Here is an 11,504-nt window from a genome sequence, read left to right on the forward strand (position 1 = left end):
TAACACCGTTCAAGGAATGACATCAAGGCAGAACGATACATCATCGTGCCACGGGATGTGACAGTACAGTAGTAGGGAAATCCGCTAAACCCATTTCTTCATCAAATCTTTAGACAGCCTTCCTACCCTTTTACCATCCTCAGCCTCTTTCCCTCGTATCTCAAGGGAGAAAGGTGAATCCAGATATTGGGGTTTGTCCACATCGTTGTGAGTGCTACTACGAGATCTCTCAGCGACAGGTGGCGGTGAGAACGGAGTTGGGTCTGCTAAATGTTCGCACTGAAATCAGCCAATCGACAATGGCCCAGGTTGAACTTATAGGACATGGGGACACACCTTGAGGAGAAGAGAACGCTTTCATCCGCTCAGAAATCAGAGTACCACTCCGTCTTCGCTTCTTATCCTCGATCTCAGATTGGTCGCGCGCCCCGTCGCCCTTTTCGTCCTTCCCTGTCTGTGTCTTAGCTGTGCTTGCGGGAGAGGTCATGATATCGGAGAAGTAACTTGGTACGGTCGCTTTCGATGTCACCCCACCTGTCTCAGCGGGTACGTCGATCTTCTTAGGTACGTTCAAATCATCGACTGAGAATGGAGGTAATTCCAGTACGGGTGTGACGAGTGCGCTGGAAGATGCAGAGCTGATACTTGAACTTCCCCTTTGGTGGTGAAATCGCTTCACTGATGAGATGCGCTGATGGATGTGTTCTCGATCCAGCTCTGTTTTCTCGCACAGTCAGCATGGGATCTTGCTGATGTTCGAGAGAGAACGTCGTACTGACCTAACGAAGCTTTCAGATTCAAGTATCTCCTTCTAGCGTTGAGTAATAACTCCTTCGGGTCGGTGGGGTCCAAAGGATATTTGGTAGCTTGATATCTCCTTTCCGTCACTATCAATTGATTGGATGTATCAGCCATCCGATACCAGCATCAGTTGGAGATATCACTCACTCAATTCATCTTTGATCTTACTGATCCCCTTGTTACAGCATGGGTAAATCACTAGATCGGGATACCGACATCGCACCAATTGGACAGGGATGACTTTGGGGTATACTTTCAAGTCTGGATAGACCGATTGGCAGAGGAGTATAGGGACTGGATTTGGTTCGATCGTCTTCGATCTGATAGATGACCGAGACCGAGGTCTTGTACTGGATGTTGAGGGATATAGAAGCACATTGGGATACTCGTACTTGACCAGCTGGATCGGAATGACTGTAGGGTATATCTCCAAGTTCGGGTAGGCAAACTCACGAGTGAGGATGCGGATCGGCTTGGATGTCTTTGTAAGTACAGGAGAAGCTTTCGAGGAAGATGAAGGGTAGACGATGATGTTGGGATAATGATATTCCACCAGGTCGATGGAAAGTTTTATCAGTTTTGATGACTGACTTGAGCTCTGATTCTGACTTCGCCTTCTAGAAAGGTTCATCGTAAAACCAGAGGCCGGCTTGTAGATGATTAGATTGGGATAAATCTCCTGATGCACCGATATTCGAATGCGCTGTTTCTCCATCGGTGGATCTACGATATTGAGGAATCAGCCATGAACCCCCTCGGCTAGGTAAGAAAGTGACACTCACAAATCACCAAATTAGGATATAGGAACCCATCAGTATAACTACCGAACGATGTCGAATTCGTCATTCTCCCTAGAAACACACGATATCAAAACATCAGTAGGCTCCCATCCCTCTTCGGAACTCAACTGAGACCATACTCACCCTCCTCCGCTAAAAGAGGAATTTCCCGCCCCCCTCCTTCTGGGCAATCTCCAAAACCCGACAACCTCTGACTCAGCTTCTTGAGTGGTCGTTTCGGAGCGGTCGTACTAGCGTTGGTACTCGTCAGAGAGGTGGTGCTGGTGTGAGCTTGTTCGTGATGACTCATGAATGACGGAATGTCGGTATGAGCGGAGGAACGCGATCGGTCTTTCTGCGATCTGGATCGGAAGAGGGGTTTGATACTTCCCACGAGACTTGATCGGGATGGTCGGGTATCTTCGACAACATCTTGATTATCATCTGTTTGGTTGGTGTACTGGAAGAGATCTGAGCGAGGTGATGCGAGGTCTTCATCGATGCAATCTACGAATGGAGCTGGTGAAGAAAGCCCTTCTTGGTGATGCTGGACAGGTGACTCGAGCTCGGATGCAGGTGGAGGTTGATCTTCTTCCAGGAGATATGAGCTGAGTCTCGTATGAGGAGTGGGCAGACGAGGTAAGACTCGACCTGTTGTCGCGGACGACGCCGGATTGGACAGACATTGATCTTCCTCGTGGATTTTCGGAAGTTCAACAAACCCGGTGTTGGCACTGGTGGCAATCTCCTCCATTGCCCCGGTATTCCACTGACTGTCGGCTACATCCTCTACCATCTCTTCATCCTCCGAGCTAGGACTGAACCCAGGCGAAGATACCTTGACCGACCTAGGCGAAGATATATCAGAATTCGACACTTCCTCAATGACATCCAAAGTTGATCCCTCAAATCCCAATACAGATGATCTCCTCATATCCGATGCTGCGTAGTCCATCCTGTCATCATCATCCTCATCTTCCTCTTCAAAGGGAGAAAAGGGGATGTCCAAGTCGAAAGGTGAGATCGGATCGTACTCCCGTCCTATCCGTCCGACATACGGCTGGAGGAAGGAAGTACTAGCCTGAGAGTAGTGCTGATCGGCAGGTCGAGGACACCTCTCGAGAGGGGGGAACATGTCTTCTGGCAGACCTTGTGGAGAAGACACCTGAAGAGTGATTTCTTCGACTGGCGAGTCCACAATCTCAAGAGAAGAATTCAAGGTCGGAGGGAAAGTCTCCTCGAATTCAAATCCTTCTTCGATCTCTCCTTCTGAAAACGTCGGAGTATCAAGCTCGAATGCTGGAGTTACTATCGAAGTGCTCTCGAGAGGAAGTGGGGAAATTTGGAGATATTGGAGTTGATGGTTTATTACCTGGGACTGAGATTCGAAGAATTCGATTTGCTGGGCAAATTCATTCATAGCTACGTTGTCATCGATTTCCGCTGGCTCAACGATGACTCGTTCAACTTCAACTTGAGCGCAAACATTCAGATCATCTTGTGGTATTTCGATTGAAGGGTGATTGGCATGGTCATCTATTCTGGGTGGTGGTAATGCCACGATTTCATGGAAAGGCCAGCCGAATTTCCAGGGTGTGGGCGTAACAGGTCCTTTAGGAAGGAACGTCCAACTACCATAATGATGCTGTTGATTCCACGTATCTCCATCATTCAGGTTGTCGGGGGAACCATCAAGTCGTCCAGAAGAGGGTATTGGAGGAACGGTAAAATCGACCTGATGCTGACCATCAGTTGACAAACTCCCATTTTCCCTCTCTTTCTCAAGGCTATCCCACACCAATTCCTGCTTGTTCACCTGACGTTGAGAAGGCGACAAATCCCACCCCTCAGGCGTCGTAGCCGGCCCCCAACTAGTCCCCTGAGACCACATCGCAGAACCCAAATCCGCCCATGGAGCCTTAATGGGCTTTTGCGTATCGATCGTCAACCCCTCTCTACCCCTTCTCTGGGCTAGGTCGGAATTCGATCTAACTCGATGGGTGATGTTGATTCGCTGGTAGAGCTCTTTGAGGAATGGCTGGGTGGCGAGTGCCTGAGGGTCTGGTAGGGTATGGATTGGGGAGTATGGGATAGAGTGGAAAGAGAGTGGGGTGGAGGATCCGGATGAGATTTGGTTTTGAGGGTTGGGGAGAGTGGGTGAGGAGAAGGCTGATAGCGGTGGTAGAGTGATTGTTTTGACCTCTTCCGAAGGAACAGCAAGATTTTGGGAAGGTAGATCAGGTTGATCCTTGACAGTGGGAGGCCTCGTGCTGTCATCCATTTTGACCGGATCGGTAGGCCTATCTTCTTGCTCGGGTAAGACGATGGAGTCCACTGACAGGTCGAAAGGTGAATCGGTAAATTGGTTGGACGCTTCTCTAGTGTGATTGACAATGGTTTGAATCTGATTGAGTGAGACCTCTCTCCGAAGTAGGGGTATCGGTTGAAGATGTCGGGTATCCACCCATTTCCCTATCTTGCCATCTTGAGGATCCCTCTTCCACCCTTCGTACCACCTTGCCGCGCGCTTGTCGATTCGCAGAGTGACCGTCGCGACTATCGGCAGATTACCGATCGATTCGTGGTTTTGACTGTGAGAAGGTAAGAGGTATGAAGAAAAGAACGTTGGCCAGAGGATATCTGTCAGTTTTGGTTTGTGAGGTGCGTCGGGAACATTGAGATGGAGGGATAATCCCAGTGGAGAGGGAAGGTGGATTTGCGAGATGAGGTGGATGAGCTGTTGATGTACCTATTGATAAAAAGTCATGATCACACATAAGCACTTATTGTATCTTAAGACTGGTTGGCGGTGTGGGCCACTTACAGTAGGTTGCAATATCACCAATAAGCTACCTCCTTCCTCATTTTCGTCACACTCCATGCGAGAAGAACCATCCACAATAAAGTCGGGACCATATATAACGAGTAAAAACCATTTACGTTGGATCTCGCCCCCTCGCCAACCCGTTGAGGAGTCCGAGGAGAAATCCGGTACTGGCTTGTAAGGAATGTGGGATTGGGTTTGCGAGCGATTACGCATTGGGGCGAGGCGGAAAGGCGATGACATCGTACTCTATCGCGTATCTCGGGTTTCTTGTATATGAAGTCAGATTCTAATGAGCGAAGGTGCTCTGTCAGGAAATGGGAGAAAAGGGCAAATACGAAGAATGAAATGAATGAAATTGTTATGAAGATCAAGGCAATCTATATTTTGATGAGTGGACTGAAGCGAGAAGAAAAGAAAAGACGAAAAGTAAAGAGTGCACGTGCTTGAGAAGCGAAGCAGAAAAACAAACGGGACGATCAACGTCTGCGGGAGAATAGCGATAAGAGAATTGATCTTGACTGTCTGATTATATACCTTGCCAAGCTACCTAATTCTTGGCTCCTATCACATACTCATCAATGCGCCCTGGACCTGTTACCTAGTCTACGGGCTCCACACAACATCAGGTTTGAGGAGACGGTACTTGCGTTTGAGCTTGGGTAGTCAAGGTGATCCCAGTGGTTAAATTAGCTTGAAACATGTCACAGGTAGGAGATGCCACATCGCCACATGTACAAGCTAGACGAGTGTGTTCAACAGTTACCGGCAATCTCGAATCATACAGATCAATTCCTTGATTCACATCTCATTTTCCTCATCACCCAGAGCGTGTCATGCGCAACAACCTCATCAACATCACAACCAACCTACCCAGATATACCCCTAGATCCAAACCTGTACAACTCACAAGAAGATACCTAAATATGGCATACCCTAACAACCCTTCATCACCTACCGACGTACTCAGTGCTCTCCCAGCTAAATTCGAGGAAGCCAAGAAGAGCGGACAGCTGTATTTCTTTCCTAGTGAAGCTAGAGATGTATACTCGCAAGGAAGGAGGGTAAGTCATCTTATTTCTATTCTACCCTACCTCCCAGACCTCAAGTCAAGTCAGCGCTCAGAGCTTAAGCTGATTATCTCGCTTGTGTTTGCTCAGTTCAACCTGAGACTATGCCCAGCGTTACAGGATAAACAAAAAGCCAAATCCGATGCTCTGGAAGCTGTAAAAGCTGAGAATGGAGGATCAAGCTCTGGCTCTCCGGACCGCAAGAGAGCAAGGACTGAGTCTACTGCAGCGGGGGATAAGCAGAATACAGAGGAACCGTTCAAACCTCCGTATGTGGAGGAACTTTATGTAGGGTGTTTGGAGGGACTGGAAGGTGAGGAGGGGATGAGTGTATTGGTGAGTTGGTGTCAACTAGATAGCGATCCTGATTGAGAGATGTCAGAAGCTGATGATACCCTGCTGTCTTCATGCATATAGCTGAATAAAGTAAGTCAGCTCCGATTCTCCCAACAAAGTCAAAGGGTATTGAAGCTGATATGCTATCGATTCGTAGTACTCGCTCTTACCTGAACACATCCTCCTCTGCCCACCATCATACCAACCCCAATCACTCCCACCGACCCCACCTCAGATGGCATTGGCGTATAATATCCTCCTAACCGCGTTGAGGCATCCGACCAGATCAAGGAAGTTGCTAGGGTTTTACAACGGCGGTGAAGGTGCAGGAGCGAGTCAAAAATGGAGGCATCTGCAATTTGTAGAAGTACCTGGTGGTAGAGCTCCAGTGGAGGAGTGGTGTCAGAGCGTGCAGTTCTCGAGACCTGGTAAGTCCCAGTCTATCCAGTCTATCCAAGCTATACTCACCTCCTGCATAAGCCAAACCACTGACGTTCTACATGTACGCTCATAGACCAAGCTATCATCCTCCCCAATGTACCATACCTCCATATCATCCACCCTCTCCCACCGCATGCATCGGTCCCATATCCTCCAACGGCAGAGTCGAACGAACAGCTGGTAGACATCCTAGCTCCAGCAATGATGAAGATGTTTGATCTTGCCTTTGACGCATTGAGGAATGGAGGTGCAGATAGAGATGGGGGATGGAATCTCTTAATCACATTGTGAGATCCTCTTTGTCATACTGTAATCCAACATACCAACATCAAAGATCAATGATCGGTAGACCTGAGCTTACCATATCTACCACGAATTATGCTAATATACAACGCCCTCGCAGAGACCATCTCCACCTGATCTCCCGTTCCCTCCCCTCTTTCCCACTTCCATCCCCCCACCAACCCCTGGAGCTCAACTCGCTAGGATATGCCGGAATGATGTTAGTCAAATCGCAAGAAGAGCAGGATACGCTCATAAAAGCTACAGAGGAGCACGGTGGTCTGATGAATGTCTTGCAGAAATGTGGTGTACCGAGAGAATGGGGAGAGAAGGCCAAGGAGGTCGAGGGGATTCAGTTGGGGTCGCATGAGATGGATTTGGGTACTTTGAGCTAGATCGAGAGTATCAGATTGCTGAGATAACTAGACGTTGATAGACATCACTTGTGGTACTGCGAGTACGAGTCCCAGTCCTGGATACCATTCCAAACAATCATCGTGCGAGCATCATGCATTTACATGGGTATAATTAGTGCAAGGTATATATGAATGTGATATTTAGTGTGTAAACCCATAGAGTGCTTAGTCTATTCGGTTAATCAGTCCGTCTAGTACTCTCCGAATCATCATCTAATTCTCCAAAGTACAATCACTCCCTCAAACCTCCCCACCAACCCAAGCCCAAACCAGAAACCCAAACCCCCACGGTCCAACAGCTGCCAACCTCCACCCCACCCTCTTTGCCATCCTAGTCATTCTACCTTGTCTCTGCACAAGCCTAACAGGCGGCTTATCAGGCTGTAAGAATGGTCTCAAACCCCTTTGCCTATACGTCCTAATGATAGGTTCCCATTTCCCTCCATACCCCTTCCCGCCGACTAATATAGGCTCTACACCCGCTTTGTACCGTTTTGCCGCCTCTAGTTGCAGCTGAGCATCGACGGACATGATTCGTTGACAAGCTCTGAAGGGTCGACCGACAAGTTCCGCCAGGATTGACGCGAGGACTCCGCCCGTTACGATGGTTGATGCTTGTGCTACTCGGGCTATTGTTGGGACTGGCTGAGGTGTCGTATTTTGAGGGGAAGTTGATGATGATGGATCTTCGGAAGGGAAGTCTAGGATTAGGATGTTATCCCATCCCGGTTGGATGGAACCGCCGAAGAGAGCTTTGACTCGGAGACCTACTCTGCGAGTTATGTCGAATGCTGCGAAGAAGCAGCTGTAGCTTAGGCTATATGATCAACAAAGCTGATTATTAGCGGTGCCTCATCCGGGTTGACAGAGGAGGTAAGATGATACGACAAGAGCAGGAGGAACCCGTACTCACGCATCCCTCGCAACGGCCCATCTCCAGCCTGTCCACCAACTATGACTCTTCCGCCATGTCTCGCCTGCAAATAGATTCTTGATAGCTTGAATTGGTGTGGCGGGTTGAGAAGCGTCGAACGCTTTCGGGACATTACGTATAGGTAGGTTTAGGAATCTCGCTGCCATGGACGTGAGGGATGTGGTGGATTGGTGGAGAAACCTGATGAATCAAGATCCTCAGCGTTTGTTATAAGAGAATTGAGTTCTGACGGATGGAAGTAGTTGGTCGGATTAACTCACCTTACTACATTCTCAACAGGAGTAAAAGCAGCACCCTGCACCAACCCCGCTCCAGCACCGGCTATCCCCGATAACAATGTAGGATGATTCGGTATTATACTCGGTCCTCTTAGTAGCGTATCGAGGTTGATCTCCTCTTCTTCTTCTTCTGCACCATCTTTGGTGTTCTGTTTGGGGTTTAGAGGGGCATGATACCGTGCCTTATCCTCTCCAACTTCCTTTGGTCTCTGAAAGAACTGTAATTTCATCAAAGAAAGGGAGAAGAACGAGTGACTCGTGAATAGCAGGAAGCCCATAGTGGTATTGACGAGTAGTGGAGGTAAGATCGTAAGTGTTATAGCTATTAATCCTGTCTTTCGTTTGAGGAGATTACGAATGAAGGAAGGAGAGAGGGTCTGGTCCGATGAGATTGCCAGTTGGCGGAGACCCGCCCAAGTGTCGACTAGACATGCATATTCTTGTCAGCTTAATTCACCAGATCTTGCAGGAGAATATTAACTGCCAGCTCACCTCGACTGGGTCTGAACAGTTTACTTGGTCTCCTAAATAGAAATCCTACATGTTAAATCCCCATATCAGCTCTGATACTCGGTCGCATGGATGGAAACTATAGTCGACCCACCAGTAAACAGCACCAAAGACCTAGCAAACGCAGCACTGGCACTACTACTCGTACTACTCACAGCGAGCGTGTCCGCCCCTGATAACCTGTCTTTATCCTTAACAGCAGATGCCACTTTGACTGCATGACGGACCTTCCTCCAATTTGTTTTGGGTGAGTTGGAAGACTGAGACTGAGACTGACCCTCGTCGGGGGCAGTAAAGTCTATGGGGATGGGGCGAGAGGTCATATTGCCATTGTATGAGGGTGTCTTGAAGTGTATTCGGGGAAGTTGCTAATTGGAATTACCATGTATCGAAGGTGATATAATAGGTTGCAGAATAGTTTGATACTCGTACTAGGGATCAACGTCAACAAGCATTACGACATATGGTCGGCATGCAAAGGTCCGTACGAGGTCGGATGTGGAATTACGATTCTATTACGATTGACAGGGAGAGCAATCGTAATGATAATTACGATTTTTCATCATCACCACGTCTTTATGAGTAGCGTTGAACGATGATTTCACTTTTGATCCCGCTCACTGCTTACCCAGTACAAAATTTTTGGTTCAGTACATCTCTTTCTTTCTTTCTTCTTCTTCTTCTTCCTCTCGTCTATCTTCACATCTCACTCATCACTCCATCGCCTGTTGTACCATAGAGCAATCACCCATCCATTCATGTAAGTCTGAGCTGAGGCGTCTTCTTCATTGTAAAATCTGCTTCCCATCATCCCATCCCACCGAATACTGCAAACCACAACCCCAAGGATGTTATCGCACTGGGCACTGAATTTCACGGCAAAGATCCGTTGAAATATAGATTATAAAGCCTTTATCCACCTTAGTAGGGTGGAGCGAGCCTAGAAAACTCGTGACTGAGGGGTCATCGTTCATCTACATAATCACACGCTGTCTTTATTACATCTCCGTGTAAAATCGAGATTTGGTAGCTGACACAGTTTACAGTCAAAATGGATAGTGATACCGAGTCACCCTCCAATTTGTCGACCGACGAATTGTTGAGGCTGTTCATTACCATCCAGACGTCTGTTGACGCTACGATCTCATCATCCGCATCACTGATCACTAAGTAAGCCTTTTCTCCTATGTATCTGCTAATTAGGAGCACCAAGCTGACTTGATCACTGGTGTCAGAGTGAAAAACAACGATGATTCCCTAGAATTCACCAACGGTCTCTCCCTCCTTCTCCTCCGTCCTCAACTCCTCCTCTCATCCCTCCAGAACCTGATCATCCTCCTCTCTCTCCGTCTCATCGACCCCTCCCTTCCATTCCCCACATTAGACGAAATTCAATATACCATCTCCCTTTCCACCCCTTTCACTGCTCCTCGATCTCACAAAGATATCGCACCGGGCAGTGTGCAGGGGCTGATGAGCGAGTTGAGCGGAGAGTTGATGTTGGGTCAGGAAGTTATGGATAAAGTAAGGGGTATGGAGGGGAAGTTGGAATATCAGATCAAGAAGCTCGTAGGTCTTGCTGAGAGTAGTGAGAAGAAGGCTCCGGCCGAGGATGTCGAGGAAGGTGAGCTACAGTCTTCTCTATCGGGCTTGGATTTGAGCTGACAATAATATATCGAAGACCCATTATCATTCCGACCCAATCCATCCGCCATCATATCCTCTCGAGAACCAACCTCATCCAAACAATCCAAATTCACCAACGCCAACACCGAATTATCCGACGACGAGGGTGAAGGCTCCTCATCCCAGATATACAGACCCCCAAGAGTCGCAGCAGTCCCGTACCTCGAGAACGGAAGGGCAGAGCGCAAAGAACGAACCAGGCAGGCACCAGCCCTCCTATCCGAATTCGCTGCATCCATCGATCATGCACCCATCCTCGAATCCACCTCTGGTCTGTCGGTACGACCAGTCTCAAACAAAGCTACCAACTCCATATCTGCCAAGCGGGCTGAAGAGCTGAAGAGGATCCAGGAATTCGAAGAAAGTAATATGACGAGATTGGTCACCTCCAAGAAAGAGGCGAAGAGAAGGAGAGACGACGAGGCGGCCCTGGCTATGGGTTTCGGGATTGGTTCGGGACGTGGGCGACGGGGGAGGAACGGGTTGGAGGCGGAGTTGGAAGGTGTTTTGGGCGACAGAGGTTCGAAGGGCGTTTGGGATGGGGTGGGCTCGTTGGGTGGGAGAGGCGATGTGCTGCAGAGGGGGAAGAAGAGGTTGGATGGCGGGTTGGGTGGAGAGGGCAAGAGGACAAGGGACAGTGGGAGGTTCGAGAGGGACTTGAAGAAACGGAGAAAGAAGTGATTGTTTTATCGAGAATTGGTTTATATCATCTGTATAGTACTTATCAACGTAAATGCAATTTGTTGTATTGGTAAATTCGCAGATTTTGGCTTGTTCGGAATATGATTTGGGATACATGGCATTGACTATACGGAATGAAAAGAGCTATTCGAGTTGCATGGATGTATTAACGAAAGTCTAGATTGAGAAAAGATGAAGTAAAGATCATTTAACATCTACACTATCTCGCTCTGACCTCAGCGAAATTCGCCTTTCAATCACGTTGTCATCTTTCCTTCATCATCCACAACTCTCTATTACCATCACGTCATTCCGATCTTCGCCAACTTTACAAGACCAAATGGGATTCGCAGATCACCCCTGACCCTGGCTACCACTTGTTGATCAGGTTTGAAGCAAGTGGATGAGGTTCTTCCGCATCCGTCTCATCGATCTGGACATCCAGCCTATTACCCTTGACTCGTCG

The 11,504-nt window shown here is 48.2% G+C and overlaps 4 protein-coding genes across 4 annotated transcripts; 2 read left to right on the forward strand and 2 right to left on the reverse strand.

Moving 5' to 3' along the window:
* Positions 1–84: 84 nt before the first annotated feature.
* On the reverse strand, positions 85–4,647 carry I302_103646 (uncharacterized protein; the record flags this gene model as incomplete). The annotated part of the gene is made up of 7 exons (XM_019189017.1): positions 85–263; positions 337–717; positions 780–887; positions 949–1,524; positions 1,584–1,652; positions 1,725–4,329; positions 4,405–4,647. The coding sequence occupies 7 exons, from the start codon at positions 4,645–4,647 to the stop codon at positions 85–87; spliced, it is 4,161 nt and encodes a 1,386-aa protein (XP_019048579.1).
* Positions 4,648–5,330: 683 nt separating this feature from the next.
* I302_103647 (uncharacterized protein) lies at positions 5,331–6,928 on the forward strand (the record flags this gene model as incomplete). Its single annotated transcript, XM_065869706.1, has 5 exons — positions 5,331–5,468; positions 5,565–5,810; positions 5,968–6,238; positions 6,325–6,538; positions 6,655–6,928. 5 exons carry the CDS (start codon positions 5,331–5,333, stop codon positions 6,926–6,928), a joined length of 1,143 nt encoding a protein of 380 aa, XP_065725778.1.
* Positions 6,929–7,189: 261 nt separating this feature from the next.
* I302_103648 (uncharacterized protein) lies at positions 7,190–8,994 on the reverse strand (the record flags this gene model as incomplete). The annotated part of the gene is made up of 6 exons (XM_019189019.1): positions 7,190–7,766; positions 7,863–8,063; positions 8,144–8,310; positions 8,359–8,585; positions 8,654–8,698; positions 8,766–8,994. The coding sequence occupies 6 exons, from the start codon at positions 8,992–8,994 to the stop codon at positions 7,190–7,192; spliced, it is 1,446 nt and encodes a 481-aa protein (XP_019048581.1).
* A 728-nt stretch (positions 8,995–9,722) lies between these two features.
* On the forward strand, positions 9,723–11,038 carry I302_103649 (uncharacterized protein; the record flags this gene model as incomplete). Its single annotated transcript, XM_019189020.1, has 3 exons — positions 9,723–9,841; positions 9,907–10,295; positions 10,353–11,038. The coding sequence occupies 3 exons, from the start codon at positions 9,723–9,725 to the stop codon at positions 11,036–11,038; spliced, it is 1,194 nt and encodes a 397-aa protein (XP_019048582.1).
* Positions 11,039–11,504: the final 466 nt, after the last annotated feature.

This window comes from Kwoniella bestiolae, chromosome 2 (genome assembly GCF_000512585.2).
Source record: "Kwoniella bestiolae CBS 10118 chromosome 2, complete sequence".
Classification (NCBI taxonomy): Eukaryota; Fungi; Basidiomycota; class Tremellomycetes; order Tremellales; family Cryptococcaceae; genus Kwoniella; species Kwoniella bestiolae.